Source organism: Chaetodon auriga, chromosome 18, assembly GCF_051107435.1.
Source record: "Chaetodon auriga isolate fChaAug3 chromosome 18, fChaAug3.hap1, whole genome shotgun sequence".
Classification (NCBI taxonomy): Eukaryota; Metazoa; Chordata; class Actinopteri; order Chaetodontiformes; family Chaetodontidae; genus Chaetodon; species Chaetodon auriga.
This window is the reverse complement of record NC_135091.1, coordinates 19,953,920-19,981,608: the sequence shown is the minus strand read 5'-3', so window position 1 is coordinate 19,981,608 and position 27,689 is coordinate 19,953,920. Positions and strand designations below refer to the sequence as shown.

Below are 27,689 nucleotides of genomic sequence, written 5' to 3'. Positions count from 1 at the left end.
TGTGTGTGTGTGTTTGTGTGTGTGTGTGTGTGTGTGTGGTGGTGGGGGGGCATCATCATACAACATCAACATATTCCATCTATTATTCATGGCTCGTGTACTTGCTGCAGTCTTCATGGGCTGTAACAAGGCTTTTCGATTCCGTCTCCCCCTGCTCTGACGGCGGTGCCCCCGCACACACTGACGCACACACACTCCACGCCTGCCATGTGAAATTGTGGATTTCGCAGAGTTAATGCAGTCATATGAATTATTAATTGTAATAAGTGGAGCTTCCAGGCTCTGTGTTTTATTGCGTCCTCCTTCACTGCTCTGTGACATTACAGAAATGGCAAATGTGTCCGAGACAGACTGAGCCCATTAATAACAGAGCTCAGCTTTGTTTCCTCTGTGACTTCAGACCTCTCTCAACTTGAATAAGGCTTCCAACGTCGGGCTGTGTGGGATCTGGAGCATTTTAATGGATTCCCCTCCAACCCCTGCATTATAATCTTATGAAGTGTTTATTTAAGGGCAACAAGAACGCTTTAAAGCATACCAAGGTTATTTGCACCAAATAAAGTGGCGGTGTGTGCAGCCTCAGCGAGTGCAAATTTGTGAACCTCTGAAGATCTTTAAATGTGACACCATGTCACCTCCACCATTTTTAATTGTCTCTTAAAATGGTGCATCTGTCTCAAAGCCAGTTTTTTTATTATTCTTTTTATTTTTTGATGATTTCTTTTTGTCAATTAGATAAATGCTTGGAAGAAATTTGAATTAAGAGAGGGACCTACACCTCATGTCCCAGCTAATTAGGGATCAGAGCACAGGCAGGGCAGAAGCAAACTCTGTGATTTATTACCCTCTCTCCTAAATGAGCTCCTGTGTGCTAAGGTTTCCAGAAGCTAATATAATCCTTAGTTAAAGAAAGTCCAGCCTATTGACAGAGGCACAAGACCAGCACTCATAAACTGTACGTATGGATTTATACTAGGTACAGCTATTTTGAGAAAGACGTGAGAAACTGTTCCAGGGTCAGGTAGACACAGTACAGGCAGTAAGTAAGTTCGACTCAGTTTGCAGTTGCACAAACAGCCAGGATGAATAAATATTTCATTCTGTCTTGAGTAGCATTCCAAGAAAAGCAAAGCATAGGTGTATCTATATTTGGATGCATTATTAATAGAGAATCAGCATTTGAAGCATGTAGTAAACAGTATGTTCCAGGCTTTTGTTGAATACACAATGTCATTTTTTTCCATTTACTGCTGAATTATATAAGATACGGGTTTACATTTTTAAATTTATAATAGAGAACATTTTTAGGGTTTATATTGGAGTTGATACAATGACTCCATTCAGAAAACATCTGGAGAAAGGATCATCTGTTTCATTGGCAGGTGACAACCAATGAAATCTAAAATTTAGATTCTTACAACCCCCATTCCTAAAGAACTCAGGAAACTATGTAAAACATAAATAAAACACAATCAGATTATTTGCTAATCCTGTTGTTACATATATACAGGCACTCCAAAAGGGGTTTACTACCTAAATATAATGTTGTTAGCAAACAGTCCTCTAGCCCCTTTATTTAATGCCGCTACTCCTTGTCAAGCTTTCCATTCTCACACCGCACATTTGCACTGATAGCATTGGCAGATTTAACATGAAATGGTCCACAATTTTTTCAACAACGGTTGATTTCAGGCAGAGCTTGACAAAAGCTGGCATTTCATTTTCAACAAGGATTTTTCTGCCTAAATGACAGCTGCTGCAATTAGATTTTCTCAGCTGTGGCTAGCTAGTTAAGTGTAACTCTGTGAGCTGGTCAGAAACACTGTCTTTGCCTCACTTGTTTAAAATGAGACTCCTGGAGAGACTCCAGTCTTAAATATGCACCGGATGGCTACAGTTTGTATGTGATATCATGCACACAGACTGAGGCTAAAGTTGCAAAATTGCAAAAAGTAAGCATCCTCTAGAGTTGATGATCCTTGTACATGAACTCCTGTGGAGGTTTCTAAACCAACCAATTTATGTTTATATTCAGCGTTTTTCACCAAAACATATTGTGTGTATCCTTGAGGTATGAGGAATTGTCCATGTTTGCTTAATGAACAGTAAATGAGTTGAATAGCCTCAAAGTGTTGTGTTGTTTGTGTTGTCATGTAGCTGTGCTCCTGTGTGCGTGCATGTGCATGAACAAATCGGGACCCACTCGGGAAAGCACTGCTTCATCAGTCAGAAACTCCACAGGATAGGCCTACTCATGATTTGGATATTTACATTCCTGTTACCTCTGGTCTCAACTAATCTTAACCTGATTTTGCTGTCTTTGTCTGTCTGCTGTTTGGTGCTGGCCAGATACTGAACAGTGGTGCTTCTTTTAGGGTGCTGAAAGAAGTAACACCTTCCCCATGACACGCAGCCATTTCAGCCATTGTTCTCCTAAGAAATGTTGATTAGTTCAGCTTAGAACCTCACAAATATCTAATCTTCTTTGTTATTTTCTTTTGAAACATCTCTGCTCAAACTGCAGCACGCGCTGGTTTTTGGTGTTGCTTCTTCTCTGGACTGACATCTCTTTGGACATGTCAATTCATACTTCAGTGATACCAGGCTGAGGCCTTGGAGCGAGACAGCGAAATGGACATGTGAAGAGGAATCTGCCTAACCGAGCAGAGCTCCCTGTCCTGACTGGCAACAGTTGACTGGCTCCCTGAGCAGATGATGGGCAGCTCATTGCCACTTCCTCTGCTCTTACAGCACTGAAGTGGGATCCTGTAGAGTCTTTGAAAAAGCTCTGTTATTTTTTTTCATTGACTACCTTTACATTTCACCTCTTGCTTAAACTATTTTTAGACATAAAGTGCACCTCCAGAGCCACCTCATCTTTCAGGGACGTCATGAACAGCTTTATTGACAGATAAACTGCTTCCTTTGGGCAACACAAAGCTGTTTTTGTCCCTTGGCGTTCTTGTCCATGTTTCCTAACACCCTTGTGGTGTATTTACGGCCATTTATCCATTCAAGTGCCACTCTGTGATAAATTTTCTACTCACTGATGCAGAGTGGGAACTGGCAGAGCACACACACACACACACACATCCTGACTTTGAGTGTCTCCTCTGCCTATAAAAGTCTGCATCCACATGTGCTCCACCCTGTGTGGGAAACTCTCTGCCAGTTTTCCCAGGGCATGGAGAGGAGGATCTCAGTGGAAAACATGCTGAGCCCTAAATCAGCAGTGTCCTCCCACATCCCTGCACACAGCACTGCATCAGGAAGTAGTCACTTTCGAACATTTTTATCTCTAATACACTTTATTACAGAGCATTTATCCATTTGAAAAGAGCACCCCAAGGAAGCTGAGACATACCTCAAACTCGTATTTGATAATGTAATATACTGTTTATTATCTGTATCCTGTATATCCTAGAATGTAAAGCCTGGCTCTTTTTTGCTGTGGTTTTGTGGGTCATTTGGCCGTGATGAACCTTTTTTATGCACAGGTGAGATTCATGTGCATTTCCTTTACTTGTTCATGAAATGTACTTGTAAACTTTGCCAATATGCCAGCCAACCCCTCTAGAGCTTACTGCTAACATCCTATCTGTGTCACTGTCACAGTTATTGGAAAAATATCAAGCCATATGGGCTGAGCATTGCTTGAATTATTTGGATAATAGCGACATTACGATACCCAGGTTTCTACTCTTACCTTAGCCAATATTCTCAAATGGTGCCCAAGCATAAGCAACTTTACAGGAAGTTTGCCTCATTAAAGTCTACAATGGGGAAAAATTTTAATTACTTAATTAAAATCCGGAGTGAGTCCGAACACAACTTTACAACACTCATCAAGTACTGCAGTTTCAGGTGGACTAAAACTACAAAGGGCAGGTCTTCCAGCAGAACTTAACAACCGTCGTTCAGCCACAGAGGTTTGGACTATAACTGATCATGAACTGATGAAAGAACTTGTAGTAATCCAGTAGGAGTCAGCTTGAGGAGCTTGTCTGCATAGTAAAATGTTTGTAAGTCATTTTCACACAGGTGGTGTAATGCGAGACATTCCTGGCCGTCAGGCAACATGCCAGAGTGAGCTGGTATTAATGCAGATACAGGCCAACAGCGGAAAGGTCACTGATTTGATTGCTGTGACAGACAACGTATCTATTAACAGCTGTGTGTGCTGTCACAGTGTCCTTGAGCAAAACGCTGCGCTGCTTCCTGTTCACTTCCCTGGACGTCTCTCTGGATCAGTCTCTGTTGAATGTAAATGTAATTCAAAGGAACGGTGATCAGCCCAGGCAATCTGTGATGGACATCAGACAATGATGTGACTTGACAGATACTGTGATCGAGATGGAATAGCTCCAGTCTGAAAACTCATGTAGCCACCATCAGGCTCAGTGTCAACATTATGAACTGCAGTATGGATGTAGTGTTCCAATCAGGCAGACGCTGGATATTGAACACGAACATGCCAACTACCTGGGAGATATGTTGAATATGATCAGCATCTTTGGTACAGAGCTCAGCATCAGAAAAAAAGCATTTGGACTTCACTGCGGTGTGTTCACAGTAAGCATGTTTGGAATGGTTATATTGCTTTAGTCTCTGTTTATTCTCTGTACTTCCTGTGAATAATACATACCAACAACAACTTATGCTTGAAAACCACAGTCTGAGCAGATGCTGATGTTCAATTGTATCAACGCTGTTCTCAACACATGTGAAAGCCGCATCATGTAAATTGCAGCAAATAGCAGAGAGCAGTTTAGACTGACATTTTTGTCATTTATGATATCTTTCAAGTAGTTGCCGAGATGCGGGAACACAGTGACATTGTGACGGGACAAAACGCGAGCAGTCAGATGGTTGTAACCAAACCAGATTTAACCAGATCTATGAATCTACTTCATGAATGTACAGAGACTAGAGGCAGAAGGAGGGACAGGAGGGAAATAACAGAATGAACTGAAGTTTCTGAAGTGGCTGTGCTCAGAGAAAGTTGGAACCAGAAAGTTGCTCTGTAAACTGTAAGATAATAATCATTTCAGCGATTCATCTTTGTTTTCACCTCCAAGTAGGTTTTATAGACCTGGGTTTTGTTTAAATTGAAATTTGTTCTTTTCCTCATTACAGTGTTACTAAATTCCAAGATGTCAGCAAATTAACTTTGGAAGTACAATGTTGTTTTTACTAATAAGGATGATTGACAAATCTACAAAAGACCCATATTGTAAACCATTAGAATGAGTGGAATAAAGTTACCTTTTCAACTATGGCACAGACACAAAAGCACACAACACAAGAGCAGCTGTCATCACACTAGGCCTGAAGTTAATTACTTTTTCCAATCAATTAATTGGCCAATTAGTTTTCAATAATTTCATTAATTATTTAATCTATAAATATACTTAATTGTGATATAAGCAGAGTAAAGCAGCAAATCCACATATTTGAGAGCTTGGCACAATATCAACATTTGTCATTTATGCTTGATAAATAACATGTAATTAATTATCAAAAAATGTTAGGAATTCATTTTTTGTTGATGAGCTTTGTTTCAGCCCTATATTACACCGCAACACCATGACCATTTGGCCATTATATTGGATTGTTGAATACTTCAGCTCTCCATTGTCAGCCAATTCCTTGCTGTCTGAGAACAAAGCAGTACGCCAAATGGCCAACTGGGGAAGCAGGTGGTTGGCCATGAGATCACTGGAGACTAACACTCCCTCTGGTCAGTATAATACATTGTTCCCAATTCTTGATGATTCAGATAGAGATGTGACACTAATTGTCATTTTCATCTGAAATTCAATCCAGCACTCTTAGATGCTCAAGTCGAATCTTGATATTGATTTGAACAGTCTCCCAAGAGACCGGACCATCTGAACTACTTGAGAAAGGGTAAAGCTGATAGGTATGTCCTGCTATCCTACTTGCCAACACCTGATAGAGAAATGATTGCGGGCAGTGATAGGCCTCTGCTGAGGGAGGCGGATGAAATTTTAAACACCCACACCAGCGTCTTTATGCAAAGCAGAGCAGAGGGCCTGTCAGAGGGAATCACAAGGTGCTTGATGGCTGGAAACAGTTAAAAGGTTTTTGCATAAGCGCTGCATGGCTAATTAGCTCCTCGCATATGTCGGCTCCTGCTGCAGGGCTGCCAGTACACCTAGAGCCACCTCTGGCTCCCCTCCCCCCCCCCTTCTTCAACAATCCCCAGGACGTTCACACAGGCTGTCAAGCCCCCGCTAACATCCTATCTGCGTCAGTGTCACTTACAGTCGAGCGCAGCGGATAGACGCGCCTTGGCTCTTGATATGGTTTTTGAAGGGCGTACACATAAAACATCCATGGTTGAGTCTTTGATTGAAGCTACACAGCAAGGATGACCCAAGGTTGCTGCGTTTCAAGTCCACAAAGAGGAGCTGATCAGAGGCTGTACTGATGAACGAGGAGGTGAATGGCGTGAGCTGGGTGTTCAGCAGAGAGATATCTCAGCAATCCCTGCAGTGTTTTCATGACTCAGAGTCTCATCACTTACACATTACTCAGCTTTAACCTCTGCCTGCCACCTTCATCCCTGTGCACCCCCTCCGGGTCTCTGCTAGTCCAGCTATGAAATGAGATGACAAGGTTTTTCCTGTGAGGATGGGATGTCCCAGCTTCAGCCTTAAAGGGATGATGGTGTTGTTTACCCTGGTGTGTGTATGTGTGTGCATAATTTTCTGATTATAATCTGGACTTTTTATTACTCTTTAATCTGTGTGAACAAAAGAAAAGCACCCAGCATGTCTATCTCCTGTTGGATCTTGGGGAAGAGATGGTTGCTGTTCCGCTGGATGATCAGGTGTTGATGTGCTGACTGAAACAGATTCAGGTCCAGATATTTAGGGATGAGAGAGGATTTGGTTTTTCTGGTTTCTGAGCTCTTAAAGGGGCACTTGACTTCTGCAACTATCAGTGTCCTCTGATCAGTTTTAATGGAGTAATGAACTTTCTTTCCAAGAGTCAGACAAGAGGAACAGTATGAGTCCATCTTTGTGTTAAGTACAGAGCTGGAGTCAGGGCCTGATTAGCATAGCTTAGCATAAATTCTGGAGGCAGTTTGAAATAGCTAACATGTCTTGTTTGTTTAAATCACACACACAGAAATGTAATAATTTAGCAGGAGGTTACATTCTGGAACTATTTAGACTGTTCCTGGGTCTGTTTATCAATCCACCCAGCATTGCTGTAGCGTCACCAGAAATAGCACAGATCACCAGATGTGCTTGGTGAGCACAGGTTTTTGTAGAGGTCTCTGTGCAGGTGCCAAAGATGATGGCAACAGCACTCCAGGAAGATGCATACAGCCATGACTCCTGAGCTGAACATGCAATCAAATATGCAGAGTTTCATTCATTTTCCATCACCTGATATGAAAAGAAAAACTGCAAGAGAACAAATGTTTGTTGTGATGTTGTACACTTAGTTAAAAAAGTATTTACTGAGTGAATGTAAAGACCCATCGAGTGTTCATACAGTCAGTCAATCAGCCGAGATGATGCTGTCGTTTCCCTCTGACTTATAAAAAGGCCTCTTTAAAATGAGGAACCCGCTTTTGCAGAATGAAGTCAAGCATCCATTGGATCGTTTTTCTGTCAGTAGAAGGCACAGTTATCTGTGTAGGTGATAAAACTTACAGTTTGAGTGCTTACAGTGCTTTCCAAGGTCTATCAAAACAGCAGACAGTGTCTAGACCACAGCGTGGAAGTTCAAGAAGTGTGCTGACATCTTTCTGAACTTGTCATGCTGAGTAAATCAGACCTCCTCTGGATATCTGGATTTAGACACTTTCAGCTGACAGGCAAGTGTTTAGAAAGATGCCCGCTCTTATAGCTTCTCCTGCTTGTACATGTATATGGTGAGGAGAGGCAGCACCCAGTGTAGGGGACAATGCATATGGATAACAGAAAAAAATCAGATGAACTGAAGCTACAGAGATGAGCAGGGAGTGCTGGGAATTGAGCACAGACATGACACGCAGCGCTCGCAGGCCTGGCAACATTTCCCGCCTGTCTGTCAGGCTGCCTGTAGGGCCAGAGTCAGGCATCAACAGCTCCCTGCTCCACCCAGAGCTGCAGGAAACAGAGGAGAACAGGGAGCCGGTTGGTTGTTAGGACATCAGTGTCTCCTTTGGGGGGTGGGTGGTGTTGGCTCAGCAGCTGTTAGAGGCACACAGCTGCTCCGGAGACCTCTCGGCAAGCAGGTGTTTGTACCTGATGTGATTCAGGAGTCTCCCAGAGGTGGAGAGAGCAGAGAGCCCCTCCCAGCATACATACAAACACACACATACACACATCCTCTCCAACACCTCCCTTTTCACCATAACACATGCCCTCTACTAACAAATCCCATCAGTGCACTTAACTCAAAAGCTAAAAACAGGCCTTCTTACTTAATCTTGTTAGTTGTCACCGTGTTACAGGCAAAGATGTGACATGTAGCACACATCAGTCTCAAAATAGAAGCTCACAAGCCTGCTGGAAGTGGCTGTTAAAGGATGAAATCTGACACTTATTAGTTAGGCTTGAGCAGGGTTAATTCGTTACTTTTGGATCCAAGTTCAAACACGATTCTCTGAGCTGCAACTCACCGAAATGAAGTTTATTTATGAAGCTATTTCTGTTTACTTTGGAAACAGTAATTTGTGGTAGATTTAGAACAGAAAATAGTCGCCAGTCATTTAAAATCACAACCATCGTTTTTCCTTTGGCAAATGATACATTATATGCAATAAAATGAAGCTTTTTAAAGGGAATTCTTTCAAATACATTTGAAATCTGCATGCTCAGTTTTGATGATAATTCTTGTTTGGCTGCATAATTTCAAAATGAACACTTTCATGAATCATTTAAACATTTAAATCTCTTTTAAAATTCATTTTGTGATGCTTTGATTACCTTGCCGCTTTATAAAGACCTGATCAGATACGGATCAACTGAGAAAGAAAGCCAACTGAAAGCATTGGTATAACACTGACAATTCTTTTTAAACTTTATCCATTTAAAAAAAAAAAAAAGAAAGAAAGTATTTTTCCTAAAAATTCTTCTTCATCCACAAAATCAACCATTATGATACTGCACTGAATCCTGTCCCCTCAGTAATTAGTGAAAATATTAGCTTGGTTAATTTTATGGCTGAAAGAAAACAGACATCTTGAAAGAAGTGAGCTGAGATTCTGATAGCAGGCCATTCAGACCACCTGTCTGAGAGGCAATGCCAGCCCAGGGGCCAAATTTATAACACTCAGTGTATGTTTAGGTGTATAAATCTGAGTAAAAACAAAACAGCAAGCATGCAGACTTTCCGTCAAATTAATAAACCCCACATCTGTTCCCACATGTTTTTTCTCATACATCTCAACCATCCTGAAACTGTGCACACGTGCACGAGTCGTCTGACCATCCCCACAATTTACTGTCAGCAGCTTCAAATAGTGGCGTCTAAGAAGCAGTAGAAGAAGAAGAAGCACTTTTACTTAATTTTCAATTTCACTGACTGTAAACACAAAATTATGGTTGATTAAATTGACAGAAGAAATGCAAACTATATTTAAAGTTGAATGTCAGACAGTCTGAGCCGTGGACCCTGGAGGACACAGCGATGGTGTGCGAGCTATATTATGTCAGTTTAATGACCTGTTAATTGGTCACACCTGACACAGGACGCATGCATTTGTTTATTAATACAAAGGTCACTGTCATGATATCATTATAATGCATAGTGACAAATATATTTACACAAGATGTAATGAAATTAACGCTTGCCAAAATAAAGAGGTTGTTAACCACTCACATGTCACTTTTTAATCACAGGCAATGAACTACAGATTATACCCTAACACAATTTTGTGGGGGAAAAAAAAGGTCTAGATAAAATGTACCACCTAAACTGACACTATTATTAGTGTTGTGACAGGTGTGCCAGTATGCACAGTCTCACGTGGATTTTTATATATTCAGAAGACTGCATGGAAAGTGGCCTAAGTACACTTTCCATGTGTACGCATGGTTCATACATTTGGTCCCAGGTATGATGGAGCCATTTTTTTCTATACCAATTGTAATTTCCAGGCCGAGTTGAAAAGATTCTTTTGTTCACAGCTGAAGATTCAGTCATCAGGACCGACTGACTGACTTTTATCGTCTAATTGGTGGTCTTCTACTTTTCATGTTCACCTGTAATTAGAGCACATGATTTGTCTTTTTGGTAAGAGAAAAGATGAGAAAGATTCTCAGTGTAATTACAACACATAACGCTGTTTCAAGTGTGTTTTTGGTTGCTAAACAGCCCTGACCTCTGTGGACCTCTCAAAGGAGCGTATCTGTGTTTGTCTTCGTGTGTAGAGTGCCTATGTGTGTGTATATTCCTGTGTCAGAGTTGAATGGAGTGCACATAACGCACTGGGCCTTGAGACAGAAGAATCCAAAAGCTTGTGTTTCCCCCTGTTTGTGTCCTGGCTCAGAGTTTATGATTGCTGTCTTATTCGGTGTTTGAAGGTCACACAGCAGCCGGGAGTAAAAGCAGATATTGCTTCCTGAGTCCATCACATTGACTCGTCATGTTGTATCCCTCTGCTATCATGTCAGAGCTGTGTGAGACACACTCGCAGGCTCGTTGTTGGATTTGGTAATTAGCCACATGTGACTGGGGATGGACATGAGGTTCACTCTGGGATTACAGGAAGGGTCAACTGCTGTCACATCTGCAGAGCCTGCAAACCCAGAGAGCTAATCAGGTTTCTGGGGATCTGTTTACTAAGAAGCTGCAGCACGCGGGAATATCCACACCTCTGTACATGTTGATATCTTTCTGTTGTGACAGTACTCATCATGCTGTGAAAGCACTCACTCTGAGGTTATTGAGAAGCTTTGTGAAATGGAGAATTGGCAGGGCCAACGTCTAACCCCTTAGCCAGTCAGGAACATGCAAGTGGTAGTCTTTCACAATCATTTCCCAAAATAACTGGCTTTGTTGTCAACTGGCAAGCTGATTCCACCTAAAAATAATTTATTTTGCTCAGGAGCTTTATGTTAAATGCTGGCGTGACCAGGCCAAAAGTCTGAGACAAGCAATTCTGATGCCTCCAGTGGATTACATTTGTTCTCCAAAAACTGAAGCCTAATGATTTGATTGATTTGATCCACTTAACGGGTCAATCACTGACACCTTTCCAGTTGATTGTCAGATTTTTATTTTGGACCTTGAACTAAAATGCTTTTCAAAGTCAGGAATGAACCTTTAAGCTCAAACATGAATATGATAACAGTGTATAAGTTAAGAATGTAAAATCACTGACAATGTCAAAGAGGTTGCTCACAGGGACCCCCCACAAAGAATAACCGGCTGATTCTGCACCTCCCCTCAGCTTGCTGGAGCTTTAAAGGTTAAGCTCATTGTTTAGCTGTCTGGCTGAAACTGCTCTCACGTGGTCATTTTCTACCGCAGCAGGCAGCTGCTTTCAGATATTCTCTAAAAACTCACTTTACACTGCCTGCTCAGCACCAAACAGCAGTCATAGTTAGCCACAGAGCTAAAGCAGAGTAAATATTGGACTTACGTTCATCACACAAACGTGAGTCAGAATCATGATACTGTTGCTCTGTGTTAGATGTGTAAATAAGTAATTGCAGTTACAGTTCGCCATATCACTTAAAAGGTGATAGTATGTCAATATTGTGTTCACAGCTTGTTTCTGCTGCCCTCAAGTGGCCAAACAATTGCAGGTTTAGGCTAAAGAAGGAATTTATTGATGGTGATTTACTATCCATGAAGACATGAAGAGGTTTGAGTAGTGTGCTTTTTTTGTTTGTTTGTTTGGAAATTCAACATTTAGACCACCATTAATGGGTTAAACTGAAATATTGTAGTTTGCAAAGCTGGTTGTATCGTTGTGTTGTATGTCTCAGTGGTTTTTTCCCAGCAGCGCTGCTGAAGTGCGTGACTTTTATTTTGCATTGACTGGATATATTAAGCGCATCCACTGACACGAGAGGATGAAACGCTCCCAGGCTGGATCTGATGTGTGCCACTGAGGCTTCCTGTTTATCAGCAGTGACCTTTGTTTGCATAATTTTGACATGATTTGATTTGATATAACGTTTTTTTGTTTTTTTTTTAATTCAGCTTCACCATGATCATCATCAGCCTTTCTTTTCCTTACTAATCAGTTTACCAAACATTTCTGAAAATTCCAAAAATGTATTAAAAAGAATTTGACTGACAGCTCAGAGATTTACATTTACGTGGATTTAGTATCTGTCAGCACTGGCCAAAAGTTACATAGATACTACATACTATTCACTCTAAAGCCTGCTCTGGATCTGGATCTGCTGGTCAGTTCCACTGGAAACTCACTATGACAGTTTAAGGTTTACTGAACTTGATTTGATCGGTCTCCTCCACTACAACAATAATGATAGGAAACTATGGATGTCCGTGATGGTGAATTGATGTAACGTAATGATGAACTCATCGCTTTCAGTGTGTGATTTTTCACGGTGTGGAATTTGATATTTCAGATAATAGAGTTTAGTTGTTCTTAAGATGTCTGTTCTTTTTGATATGTACAATATGTTCTACCTCTCTGACTGTGCAGTCAGCTAAATAACAGACTTTACATAAAGACAAAAAAGAGGAGTGGCCAACATTTGACCTGTTCATCTTTATGTCTTCATTGAACTTCATTTAAAAAGGCAGGTAGCAGAGCCTTCATTGCTGCCAGCTAACTAACAAGCAATAACAGACAGTTGTTCCATTTATAATCCTCGCTCATCCCCAGCAGTGGCTGCTTAAGGTGGAAATAGTGAGTTTATTGTGTTAGGGGAGATTTCTATATGCAGTATCAGTGGCAATAATCATTACGTAGTGGATACAGGACTGAGTCCTGATAACTGTCTGCAGCTTGGGGGCCCTGCTCTCTAGCTCCCTTCCTCTTCACCCTCTACACTGTAGACTTCAAGTGCAGGTCAACTAACTTCCACCTACAAAAGTTCTCTGACGACTCTGCAGTCGTGTGCCTCATCACAGATGGGATGACAGGGAGTTCAGAGATCTGACCCAGGGATTTGTGGATTGGTGCCAGTGGAACCACCTCCACATCAATGCAGGGAAAACCAAAGAGCTGGTGGTGGACATCCGAGGCAAACACTCTCCTCCTACAACTTTGAACATCCAGGGAACAGACAATGAGATGGTGGAATTCTACAAGTACCTATGTGTTCACTTCAATAATAAACCGGACTGCACCAACAATACAAGTGCACTATACAAGAAAGACCAGAGCATACTGTAACTGCTGAGGAGACTCAGGTCTTCTGGAGTGCAGAGGACACTCCTGAGGACCTTTTTTGACTGGTGGGGGCACCAGCCATCTTCACTGGAGTGGTCTGCTGGGGCAGCGGCATTTCAACTGCCCTGGGATGCCCCCTGGAACCAGTGGAGGTGGTGTGAGAAAGGAGGATGATGGCTAAGCTTTCATCCCTGACGGAGAACATGTTCCACCCCATGCAGGACACTCTCATGGGGGTCCTTGGTTTTTAGGTCAAGTGTTTCCTCATGGGGGCCCCCCTCACTGGGAACTGCTCCTGGTCTACAGATGGGGGCACTGCTGAGGGGACGGCTCTGGCCTGGATGGCTGGAGGCCTCTGCACCTTGGTGTGGGGCCTCCTGTCTGCCTGGGTCGGGGTGGTCTCGGGCGGCGCCCCCCGGTCATGAGCTGGGGCCCCTCTCAGTGTGGATGGCCCCCAAAGGTGGCTTACTCCTTATCTTGTCCGTATGGGTGTGTGTGGGGGTGTGTGTGTGCGTGCCTGCGTGTCTGTGCGTGTGTTTCTGTATGTAGTTATGGGGGCAGGAGGGCTGGGTTTTCTTCTTTGTTGTTTTTAGCCTCTGTGAGGCACTTTGTGTTGCTTTTTAAGTATGAAAAGTGCCATATAAATAAATAAATTTTGAAGTTTGACAGCACTGGGCAGCTCCCTCAGTGACAAGCTGCTTCACCCGCAGTGTGTGAGGGAGAGAGTCTGCAGTTACTTCCTTCCTGCTGCTCCCAGACTTCACTATCAACACTGCTGTTTTACCTCAAACTTTCCCACTGTGGAATTAATAAAGGCTCATCTTGTCTTATTGGCAGGCATGTATACATGTCTAAATGCATATTGTGCCTGTGTTTATTTCTTACCTGGCTGCTGCTTGTAAGACACACAGTGGCAGTGGATAACAGGATGCCAGAATAGAGCTGGAGACAAAGGGATCTGCATGGATGGGTGATAAATAATGGAGGTGTAATATCACAAAATGGATGCCTGGTTTAGAAGAGTGGAGTGGAGGTCAGCGGAGGGCGGAGCTCTAAGCTGAACAGCAGAATCGTTCCCTTGTGCATAAGCAAAGATCAATAACAATAATAAAGCACATAGTGGTGAATTATTCATTATTCATCTGCCCTCTCTGTCTCCCCTTCTCTCTTCTCCCTCCACAATGTCCCCAGCTGACTCAACTCCAGCAGTAAGAGCTACAGTCCACTGCCTCTGCTGTCTGTCTGCCTCCAACTTTGGAGAATTTCTTTTGACTAACAAAGAGCCATATGCATATTATTAACTTTGTTTTTTCTGACATGTAAATGCCTTCGATGAGTGGGTTACTTCATCTTTGATCGCACACAGACTTTGGAGTTGCACCAGTTCTGTCAGAGGATAAAATGTCTAAAGCTGTGTGAAGTAGACTGTGCTGACTGCCATTTGTAGTCGCTCCCCAGCTCTCTCCACAAATAAAAGACAAGGAGTCGATCAGTCAGCTGAAGGCACTGTCCCCAGAAATTTCAAGAATTCACATAGCTAAAAGAAAATGATCCTATTTTTGATCCTGGGTCTTATTCTCATAATTGTATCCATGATGTGTATTGGTCATGATAATAGTAGTCACCACCTCTGTTGTAACGATTTGAGACAAGCACAAACAGGAAGTGGTGCATTTGCTACCTTTTTTTAAGAGTCAAAATAAAAAAAAAAACAGTTTTTTAGAGTCAAAATTCTGCTGCAGATGGCATGTATTATGCAAATCCAAGGAAAGTTAGGACTTCGACTTTATTGATGGGAAATTCTTTTGTTGCAGCAGCAGGTTAAACATAAAATATATACATTAAAGAAGAATAAGGATGAGAATGAAACTAAGAGAAAAGAATGTTCTTAAAAAATATAAATAAGTATATAAACATGGAATAACAGCAATTGTTGAAAATATAACGAAGTATAACCAAGTGTATTGTTCTATAATGTGTATTAAAATATATACTATATAATATAATATAACTTAAGTAGGGGCGGCACGGTGGCGTGTGCGTCATAGCAAGAAGGTCACTGGTTCGATCCCCGGGCTGGGCAGGGCATTTCTGTGTGAAGTTTGCATGTTCTTCGCGTGCATACGTGGGTTCTCTCCGGGCACTCCGGCTTCCTCCCACAGACCAATTAATTGGTGACTCTAAATTGTCCTTAGGTGTGAGTGTGAGTGTGAAGGGTTGTCTGTCTCTATATGTTGCCCTGCAATCGACTGGCGATCGGTTCAGGGTGTACCCCGCCTCTCGCCCGTTGACAGCCCCCCCGCAACCCCGAAAGGGATAGGCGGGTATAGAAGATGAATGAATGAATAACTTACGTATATAAACAAAGAATAACAGCAATTCTTAAAGAGAGAAAGAGTCAGAGCTATAAACTATATACTGGAAAAAATATGTGCAAGTTGCAAGTGATAAATAAATGTAAACAATAAACAGTAATGTGCAATATTGCTGTAGTACAAAAAAAAAAAAAAAAAAGCACAACAGCACAACAACGACAAAGGTCATAAAATCAAATCAACAGAGTTGCTCAGCTTAATTAGGCGGCACAGTGGTGAAGTTGTTCTCACAGCAAGAAGGTTGTGGGTTCTGGATTCAAGTCTGTCAGTCATCTGGGGCCTTTCTGCGTGGAGTTTGCATGTTCTCCCTGTACCTTTGTAGGTTTTCTCCGGGTACTCAGACTTCTTCCTTTTACAACATCAACACCGAACTGTTGGAGTTTGTGAGGTTGGTGGAGATTAACTGTTGTACAGTGTGATGGCTCGCGGCAGGAATGATTTCCAGAAGCGGTCCTTGTGACAGCGGAGCTGGAGCACTCTATTGGAGAAGGAGCTCCGCTGTCTGTGGTGGTGAAGAGGATGTTCAGGGTCATCCATGATGGATAACAGTCTGTCTAGTGACAGACTGCATTTTTCATTTCTCCTTTACTTTCTCTTTTTGTAAGTATAAGTTAATGGCCCTCATGAATGTGTGTATTGTTTTATTCGATTGTAGCTGGTTGAGGTGGACCTTACTTTAACTGCTTTACTGTTGGTTAGTTTAATCTGTAATAATGCATCATATTTAAATCATCTAATGATGTGTGTCATGTGAAAAATATAAATTTGCAAACCAATAACTAAAAATATATCTCCCCTTGAGATGTAGCTGAATAGAAATATATTTATAAAAAATCTACTCAAGTAAAGTAAAAGTACTTAAAATTTGTACTGAACTGCAGTTTTTGCATAAATGTACTTAGTTACTCTGGAGTGGGACTTGTTGATGTTGCATTTATACAGAATTGGAGTTCTGGGCAGTAATGCATGACTGAATAACTTGTTGCGGTAATTGATACTTTGGCATGTTTGACATGTGGAGTGTTGTCTTGTTTGCTGTCTAACCAGGAATTAGATGTGAGTGTTGTATTGATTTCATCTCTGTGTTTTCACAAGACAGGCTGGTCGGTACATGTTAGCTTGGTGCAGGAACTCGAGGTGGCAGGAGACAGATAGCCTCCACCAAAAGAGGGAGAATATACTGTACCTTCAGTTCCAGTGATGCTGTGTCTTGTTGTTCATGCTGTCTTGTTAGCTGGCTGGCTAACCACTCTACAGTCCTGTTCAGACTGGAATTATAGGAGGTTGGGTGAATTTAACATCACCTGTGCTGGTCAGTGATTTTAATCTTTTCTGTGGAGCACATGTGGGTGATTTTTCACACCCACTCAAGTAATAATTGCAGCCACAATTACTTCCATTTTTTTCTGTATCTTGGCTGTAATTTAAATCCCATTTGCAATGAGTTTTTCCTTCTACTTAGTTTTAAATCAGTTCAGTGTGAAATTTGGCCTTTGTGCGAAATGGAGAAAGTCAAAGCTGTTTTTGCTAATCTGATAGACCAATTGTCCTTCTGAGTGTCATGTCTGCTGCGTATCCCATGCAATGGTTAAAATGTTGTCCACAACAATGAGTGACATTACTGAGGAGCACCTCACTCCCCTCCTCTGTAACGTGAATCCTGTCTGAACTGGTCTTCAGTCGACACATTCAGGACTAAACTAGCTGTCGATGGTCGGCACCTAGACGTCATGTTGGCTCCCTCGTAAAATACAGTTTCTCTCTTTTTCTACATCTACTTGCTTTGGAGTTACTGCAAGACACCTTTGACTCAGCATCGGTTGAGTAACAACAAGTACTAGCGAACCGGGGTGTTGCCACGGCTGCAGCTGTCTTTACTCTTTGTGGTGTATGTGTGTGATAGTAGAGACTGCTGGCCCTCTTTGCTTGTCCAACAACAGTGTTTTCAGTAATACAATGAATTAAGGGAATAGAAAGGAATCTAATGAGAGCTCAGCTGCAGTTTTCTATTTTTACCGATGCCCTCGTGTACTCCTCTAAAAATGAGAACAGAGCAGTGCAGATTATTAGCACAGCACAGCAAGTGCCGTAATAACTAAACAGGTTTTTGTGCTGTGTCACTGCAAATAGCCTCTTTTTATCAGGCTGATATATTCCACGTTCCAGTATTTGGAAACTAATTATAGTTGTTATCATGCCTGTAAACAGCAACACTTTTCAGTGTTTTAATTACACACAAAAGAGCCAGTCAGCATTTTCTATAATCGCTTACTGTTTTGTTTGGAGCATTTCTGCCTCACTTGTTCTCAGCCCATTAGCCCAGAAGGCTGCGAGCTCATGAATGATTGATCACTCATGACACATGTCGGTCAAAACTGTGTGAGGGGAAAATGGGAAGTTACCTGCTTTTCATTTCATCCCTGTTTTGAATGTAGGAAACATCAAGGAAAGCAGGACGAGCCGAGACGTGTAGAGGTCAGGAGCTGACAGAGAAAATGAAAAAATGACAGAGGAGGTTGATCTCTGTAGTGGACAAGAATATTACAGTGTTAGGACATGATGTTTTGGCATTCCACCCACAAATCTTCCAGCCACTGGTAGTAGATAGTATTTATGTCCTCATGAGAGACTCAGTGGTGTAACGATGTGGTGTAGCAGTGTAACGATTTAAAGTATTGCTGTGAATTATTCATTTTTGGCCTCTCAATTCACCATTGTGTATTTTCAGCCCATTAATGGCAGGGATAAAGATGATGTATGTCCTTCAAGATGTGTTGACAGCTACAGACCCAGTTGAAATGACATTTCATGGTCCCTAGAAGATGATTCTTAATCATTCTGTGACCCACTGACTTCTTGTTTACTGCCATCATCAGGTCCAAATTTCCCCTTTAACAACATTGTTGTGCAAGATATTTTGAGGGAAGTAACCATAATACTGTTGAATATGCTGTAGATATTCATTGTCCCCAGATGATAAATCTGCTTTTGTTTAAGGACCTTCTGACCTTTCTTCAATCAAGTCAAATATTCTTACTTTAACACAAGAAATATAAAACTCAAAGCCAAATGCCAGTTTTCCTCGATATTCACATGCATGGTTCACATAGGATTAACCCATTTCATTCTGGACATGAGCTTTCCTCTTGGTCAGCCATCAAGTTAAAATTTACAGATGTACCCTGGAACTACTGTTATCTTTTCAGTATGTTGCCATGACATTTGCTAAGCATCCATCCATCTATTACCTATACCTACCTATCCTTTGCAGGGTCAAGTCACATGACTGCAAACAACCTATTTAGAGTTCCCACTTAAGCTACCCTGCATGTCAGGAAGTCTGAGTACCCAGAGAAAACCCACACAGGTACAGGGAGAACATGCAAACTCCACACAGAAAGGCCCAGATCACTGGCAGACTTGAATCCAGAACCCAGAACCTTCTTGCTTTGAGAAGAACTGGACCACTGTGCCGCCTAATTTGGCAGTTAAGTGAAAAGTTCCTTTTTTATTGTGGGTTATGACCATTGCAGCCTCTGGGGTATTGGAGTTTAACACTTTTACCATTATTGAGTCATTAATCATGATTATGACAGACCCTGAGCTAAAATGATGTGCCCTTTTCTTGCCACTGAATTGTTTTTTACTGGTACCAGTACAGGTAATGTTGCTCAGTCTGTTGTTGATGGCTACAGGGCAGATTAACATGATTGCTAAGAATGATTTTGTTAGTTTGTTTGTTTGTCCTCATTTTTTTGTCTAGTGCCACCATCAGGTCAATTTGTATTTAGGACAAGGTATCTTGAAGAAAGTGTGTTGTGAGCTCCCACACAAGGAATGAGCCCTTTGTGTTTGACCAAATGTCCCAACTTAAACTTTCCAAAAGAATAATTAAACTCAGATGGGCAGATATTCACTGAGCAATTCATATATAGGGCGTACCCTTTCCATTTTTGAACACTCCATTGGGGTTTAAAAAAAAAAACAGGTTAAAGTAAGCCTGTGCACCTTTGTATTCAGGGTATAATAAACATTGCAGCCTTTTCTTCGCTTCCCGTCAGTTTCTCCTTGGCAGATAAGCTCAATGGCTGAACACAGCTTATTGCACCTGTGAAACTGTAAACTAAACTCCATCATAGCTCTCTCGCAAATCCCCCACATTCCTGTCAGCTCCCCCAGCAGTCTTTAAAACTGTATTTTTTACCAGAAAAATTTTCTCCACACAGTGAGAAACTTTTTAAGTGCTATTTGGTTTTTCTGATCAGACACCCCGTGCCCATCTGGTGCATGGAGAATTTCCCCCAAGATTGTTACTGACAGTGCTCTTTAATCGAAACCATCTCCAGACAAATTTTGTTTCCCTTCCTTAGGATATCTGGGCTCACTGCATCATGTCTAGCATTTCTGAAAATGACTCTCACCATCTTGTCTGCTGTTTCCCGGTGATGCTGCTACCCATTGTTCGATCAAAACATTTGATCCCCACCACGAGAAAAGAGTGGTTTTTTTTTAGGTCATACTCCAAGAAAATCTGCCTTATAGGCAAGATAAATAAGTTCTACACTTTCCTTTCAGGAGTGATCTCACCTGGCAGGGGCAGAGGTGTCTTTTTAGAAGTGAGCGGCATGAGAAATTTTCCTAGCACTGTAGATTAGAATGATGCTGTCATTTTACATGGAAAGTGGGCTTTTTCCTCATAGACTCACTATGATTCTCTCTAACTGCATGGTGCAGTTGAATATACTCAAACTCAGCCAGATATCCAGAGCCACTGTAAATTCTCTTAGCTCCTTAAACAAAAGTTGAGGCTTTGGCCCAGTGCATAGTTAATGAAAATAACTGCCTCATAATTGATAATTCTCTTCGGGCCCCTCTTGTGCATATGGCCTGGCACAGATGTTCTGCTTGTAGCTCCTTGACAGGGCAAACCATTAATTTCGGTGTATGCTTATAAATAAGTCATAAAGGATGTGCTGCAAGTGGTACTCTCTATTCATTAGTATAACAGAGTACTTTCTGTTGAGAGCTAATATGAGGACATGGAAGTCAATAGAAAATCTGTTGGTTTTCATCAAGAATCTCCATTTGTTGAGTTTCATGAGTGTGACTATTTCATCTTCAAAACTAGGTAACTTTTCCTGAACAGCAGCCTCTGTGGCTTTATTACAATACCTTTTGTTAAGCCCGTCCATCAAACAGTGATTGCCCATCCACAGGTAATGTTTCACTTCCATATTGAATCTGTATTCTGCACAAGGAAACTATAAAAGAAGGAAGGGTTCCTTGCATCATAATACCAAAGTTGTAATGCTCTGCTTGGTGCCAGACGTGATGCCAGACACACAAAAACCCAACATATCTACATTGTATGACTTTTTTTTTTTAAACAAAGAAATGCAATGCCTCTACCAAATAAAAGAACATCCCCAGAAATCTCAGAAGGACTTGTCTGCCCATTCACTACAACACTGAGTCAAGAGCTTTCAAGTGTGGCACCGGTGTGCGTTCACAGTGAACCCAGTCCTTCTTTAAAGTTTCCTTGATTCCATATTGCCTAGCATGTAGTGCATCATTAAACAGCACTGAGGTATCACAGCATCATCTTTGGAGCCATAAAATGCACTTTTAATAGTCAGCTGGAGACATTAAAAGTCTTGGTGGAGTTTTTCGGCCAACTCCTGGGGCATGTTAATTAGTCTGCTAGCTACAGCGGCCTGTCAGCAGCAGATGTCATTTCAGCTGCAAAATTGACAGCAAAAATGAGAAGCCTTCTTTTGTATACCCGTCTGTAATCGAGGAGCCATTGTTAACTACAATTTAACATAATTTACACGGCAAATCTGCCACCGTTTTCATTGTGAACTGCATACATACAATGTCAGATTGGAAAACGTGACAGACGTAGCAGCAAGGAAGCTTTTGCTGTGTTCTTGTAATGCATTTCTTTGAATTAACATTTACATCAACAGCCATGTTTTTATGAAGGCTCTGACATCCATCTGAATGCCTCATATTAACCATAGTCTGCTGTACAAGATAATTATTCCCACCTTACTGAATATATTGAATATAAGGTTACATTCTTAATGCACACTGATTTTTACCCTCACATGGCCCAGTCTACGTGATGACGTGGTAGAGATGGAAATCATTTCCATCTCTTCCATCCATGCCATATGGTGACAGCAGCAAAGTGTCAGTTATGGGATAATAGTAAATACCAAGAAGTGATGTAAGAGTAAAGCAAGTAGAGAAGAGTCTATCATCTATCCTTGCAAAGGATAGATGAGCTAACAGTTCCTAAGTTTACCTGACATTGAGCAAACATAAGCCACCATAAGATACTGGTCATGGCAGACCAATTAAGGTTGTGGCAGCATGAAAAAAACAAACACAAATATAATCTAATTTGTGTCCAGTGTTTTACAGTGTTCCAGTTCCAGTTTTCTTGATTTGCTTAAGACAAATGACATACACTGATTATTACGGGTGAGTTACTTTATAACGATATGGTCAGATTATATGGTGTGTCATGCTGCTAAGAAATACTGAACAGACTTTATTTCCACTGGAAACGGCAGAATTCATTGCTCCCACTTGTTTGAGAGATACTGGCTGTAATGAAAAACATTTCTTTTCTAAATGGGACTCCACAAACACTGGGCTGCCCTATGGCTAACTGCCTTTATTCTTCTGCCTTGTCAGACTGATGAAATTGCAATTGCTCTGCTGTTCTCCCTTCGGAAGTCACCACAAGGCAATATGAGTGAAATGTTTTCCAGTCACACTGGGGTCAAAAGCTCTCTCTACTTGTTTATGAGATGCTCTGGAGGATCTGCTCTATTGGTAATGGAAAGCAGTTTTAAAGGCTGGATTAAAGTTCAGTTGGCCCTTTTGTAATAGTGCTGTGACTTCTGTATGGATCCGTTATTCCATAATGTGATTTACCCAATCACACAGTGGAGGGTAAGACTGCAGATGCGGGACAGGCCCAGCTATCGATCCGCAAAAACTCAAGAAACTCTTTTGTAATTACAGTGAGACAAACATTTCTGTGCTCCATCTGTATAAGAGGAGTTAGCGCCCTCTCTTGGATAAAGAATTCTTTCATTTCCTTTGAAAGTCAAAAGAGCAATAAGTATTAACATTATGTGACTATTCATATGCTTGTTTTTAGTGGTGGAATATAACTGAGTACATTCACTCAAGTACTCTAAATAAGTACAAATCTGAGGTACTTGATATTTTACATAAAAATACATGAAGAGTTATAAAATATCATGTTTTGTTATAAATTGCACTACCCAACAGTATATACAAGTGAAAATTAGTGGATTAGTCGATTGACAGATTGTCCCTTTGGCCTCTGGGTAATTGTGATGGCATTTCTCACTATTTCAGATTCTTTACAAACCAAACAATCCATTTGTGCCCATGACCAAAATTTTGAGTTTCATTTGGTGTGTTGTGTTGGGCTTGCCAAGACACAAAACCAAAGAAATTAAAGAAAATCAAACATTTGGCTGAAAAGTGAGTTTTTCATATCATACTATATGTAGTTGTTGGGCACACAAGACTGCCATTTTTTCAAAAGTGGTAGAAAATGCCTGAGAAAATGCTCCTAATCTCTACATTCCATAGAAATAAAAGTTGCATGGAACTGTTTATCATAATATTCTGGCCATCATTCAACACCATAACTCAGGAACAGAAGGGGAGATTGTGACCATATTTCACATTTGGTCAGATACTCAATTGATGACACTAATCTTGGGTGTCCACCTTGAAACTGTACAGATCATCTGTGCTGAGGATTCAAGATGTGTGTGAAACGTCCATATTTTCAGTTGGAAGCTTCTTTGCAGCAGCATCCATATTTGAAGCGTTGTAGCTCATTGGTTCTGCTGATTCTGAGCCTCAGGTGATTGTTGTTGCTCCATGTGATGAAGCTCTCCATCAGTCCTCTGTGCTCCTTTGGAAAGATTTTTCTCACTGGAAATGATTCACTGGAATCATACATGTCAGTATAGTGACAACTTAATTTCACCCATGGTAAAAAGTATCCTCCAGTACCTTTTATTAAATCCATTTAAAGTCTTCACTACATACATATGGACAGACGTTTATGTAAATGCCACTTGACTGGTTGATGGAGGCATATAACGGCATGGAAGAAATTCCTGTTGTCAATACATTAAAAAGCATATTTTTATATGACTATATATTTTAGGGGTTCTTTCTCAACTGACTGACTCAACTGTGATTCTGTCTCATTTGGAATTGACTTCCACCACTGCTGACGTGTTCTCAGTAACATTAAAGCTGCACTGTTTTCCATTTTTCTCTATATTAACAACAGCTCAAAAAACCATGTGTCATATGAAATGTGTTACTTGGGGTGACAAACCCAGTTCCCCTCTGCTCTGTGGTATATTGTACCCTCTTTAAGCTCACTGTTTTGGTTTTTGCAGCATAAAACTAAACTGTCATTATTAACTGCATTTTCCAACATTGTGTTTATAGCATGTTGTAGTGCAACCAAGTTACCAAAAAATCAAATAATGCAGGCTGAAGAATTGGAAGTATAACAAGCTGTGAACACAGCATATTATATATTATTGACTTATAAACACAGAGTCTTCCACTGCCCAATACTCCGCTATATTCACCAGCTACTTGCGGTTTGTTACTCAGCAGGCAGTGTACAGTGGGTATATCTAAGCTTCTTGCTGAAAGCACCTGCCTGCTGCTTCTTGAAAGAAGATTGATGAAAATGATGACACGAAACCAAACTATAAAGTTACAGGCAGTAAAACCAAAGCAACTAAAGCTAAAGCTCCAGGATAACCTCAGAATTGAGTGGTAATCCTCTGTGGGTTTGTCCCTTGAGTGACTCCTTTCAGAATATACATTTAATCCATTCTTATTGTATAAATATTGATTAGTACAGCAATAACTTATGCAAGAACTTCCGACTGGCACATACAGAAATGGACTATCGACACCTGTCAGTTTTTTTCAGACCAAAACACTATTTTCTGACCACTTTCTCTTACACTTTTCCATGTCAAAGCTGGGTCCTCACAGCACACCTGTACCTGAGATTCACTCTGATTCTTGAGCTGGCAGAAATAAATGAATCAATGTTATGAAGTGGTGGTTGGTCGGTGAAATTTTTCTCTAATGGCACTGCAGAACTTTTCAGGTACATGTGAGTGTGGCTTAATCACTTGTAAGACTTGATTGAGTGTGAGTTAATAAACATTAGGCTGTCTCTCTCTCCCTGGTGATTAGTGGTTTATGTGCTCTGCTCTCTGCAGGCTGAAGACACAGTCCTGAAGATTGATGGAGGGCCATGCTATTCAAACAGCAGGCATTGCTGAGACAGAAGCTCTTCGTTCTGGGCAGCCTTGCTATTGGAAGTGTCCTCTATCTCGTGGCCAGGGTTGGGACCTTGGATAGGTATGTCATCACTGTCACAACACATTACTTTTATTTAATGTAATGTAGCTTGCAATGTAATGTAGCATAATGTCACAAAGCAGACATGTCTTGTCACCCTCTTCATGTCACACAAAACACGCCTGGAACACACTTTTGTGTTAGATGTAATTTGTATATAACATTACACAGAAACGTGTTCCAGTGAACATCATGTCGGATTTAACCTGAACATTTCTGAGCCGGATGTCCTTCCAAATTGTCACTATCCATTGTCTTTTCAGTTGGTGATCAGTTGGGAAGTAGTGAAACATTATTATATACATTATTATATATTTATATTATTCAACATCATTTGCAAGGCAAAGGATGTGTGTGTATAGCGCTTTCTGAATATTTAGCACTTAAAAGTTTCTAAATTAAAAAAGGAATCTTTGTACTCTTGTAATATAACCTGCCAAAGAGTTCATTTGAAATGAGATTAAGGATTCTTTTAATGAATAAGTTATAATGGTGTTGAGACTGAGGCTGCCTTTTTTGCTTTTTTCTCCTTCAGGCTACAGCCCATCTGCCCAATTGAGAGCAGACTGCCCCCTCCTGAGCCAGAGCAAATCCCTCTCCGTACTCTGCAGTTTAAGCGTGGCCTGCTCCATGAACTACGCAAGGGCAATGCCACCAAAGAGCAAATCCGCCTGCACAACCTGGTCCAACAACTGCCTCGGGCCATCATCATCGGGGTGCGCAAAGGGGGCACCCGCGCCCTGCTGGAGATGCTCAACCTGCATCCGGCAGTGGTCAAGGCCTCGCAGGAGATCCACTTCTTTGACAATGACCAAAACTATGCCCGGGGCATCGACTGGTACAGAGAGAAAATGCCCTTCTCCTTCCCTCATCAGATTACCATTGAGAAGAGCCCTGCCTACTTCATCACAGAGGAGGTCCCTGAACGCATCTTCAAGATGAACTCCTCTATCAAGCTGCTGATCATCGTCCGCGAGCCCACCACCAGAGCTGTGTCCGACTACACGCAAGTGCTGGAGGGCAAGGAGCGCAAAAACAAGACCTACCACAAGTTTGAGAAGCTGGCCATCGACTCCAACACCTGCGAAGTGAACACTAAGTACAAAGCAGTGCGGACCAGCATCTACACCAAACACTTGGAGCGCTGGCTGAAGTACTTTCCCGTGGAGCAGTTCCACATCGTGGACGGGGACCGCCTCATCACAGACCCACTGCCGGAGCTGCAGCTCGTCGAGCGTTTCCTCAACCTCCCCTCCAGGATCAGCCAGTATAACCTGTACTTCAATGCCACCAGGGGATTTTTCTGTCTGCGATTTAACATTGTCTTCAACAAGTGCCTGGCAGGCAGCAAGGGCCGCATCCATCCAGAGGTGGACCCATCAGTGGTGACTAAACTGCAGAAGTTCTTTCACCCCTTCAATCAGAAGTTTTACCAGATCACTGGTAGGACATTCCACTGGCCATGATGAGCTTTGAACTCCTTCAATGAGATTCCTTGGATTTTTTAAAATGCCAAGTGACAAGATCTCGAAAAATATTAATAGCACTTTGATTGAATTTAATACAAGAATGACAGTGTGACCAAATATAAAAGGAACTTGATGTAAGTTTGTTTTTACCCGTGTGTGGAAATAAAACAAAATAGTTTGATGGTTTGACTAAAAAGATTCAGTTCAAAACGCTTCATCTTGCAAATTCATTCTCCTGTCTGTCACTGTTCCCCATTAAGAGAAAAAAGCCAGTGCTGAACTGTGATTAACTGAAGAAATTATTTTTGTTGCTATTTAAAAGACTATCAAACACCGACATTCATGCTGTTAAGATAAGCTTTAAGTGTGATGCTTTTCTCATGATAAAACACCTTAAAAGATGACACAATGATATTCGATAAACAACTAAATTGTTCATTTGTTCCCTGTCATGTTGTTTATTTGACCAACACTGCATGTGCAATCACGATGCCATTCTAACACTGTAGACTCTGTATTAGTTGTCTTCTCTTGTCAGTTCATATTGTTTTCCACCACATTTTGTTCTTAATTCATGCTGTGATTAATCCATTAGAAGGTGACCTCTTTTAATTCTCAACACCGTGCCCAGTGTGAAGATCAGAACCGGCTCGTCAGAATAGGATCTAGTGTTTCAAGCTTGACTCAAACCATTTACAAAAAGCATTTAAGACCCAAGCTTGTGTTTTTAATGTAAGTATGTTGTTTCCTCCCCCCCTCCAGCTTTTTCATTGGTTTGCGAAATACCTGGCAGAAAAACTATAGTGGAAAAAAAAAGTTGTCCTCTGATGATTCTTGTCCAACCGATTGTTTATGAAGATTAACAAAATTTGTCTGTTTCTGTGCAAATATTCATTCTGTATCATAAGTGTGTTGTTAAAAAAGGTGGAATTAAAAGAACATGTAAACATTTGTCAGCTGATTTATTGTTTACTTTTATTTCTCTTTTGCCATTGAAATGAAATGTTTTGGGAGACAGATGAGAAGACTGATGCCAGTTTA

At 41.2% G+C, this 27,689-nt stretch overlaps 1 protein-coding gene across 2 annotated transcripts in view; it reads left to right on the top strand.

Moving 5' to 3' along the window:
* LOC143335877 (heparan sulfate glucosamine 3-O-sulfotransferase 5) overlaps positions 1–27,599 on the top strand; it is an 82,035-nt gene extending 54,436 nt beyond the window's left edge. For both annotated transcript variants that reach the window (XM_076755528.1, XM_076755529.1), the window contains 2 exons: positions 25,038–25,179; positions 25,715–27,599. In XM_076755528.1, the coding sequence (XP_076611643.1) occupies positions 25,073–25,179; positions 25,715–26,645 (1,038 nt within the window). In that variant the 5' untranslated portion in view covers positions 25,038–25,072 and the 3' untranslated portion in view covers positions 26,646–27,599. The remainder of the gene's footprint in view (positions 1–25,037; positions 25,180–25,714) is intronic.
* Positions 27,600–27,689: the final 90 nt, after the last annotated feature.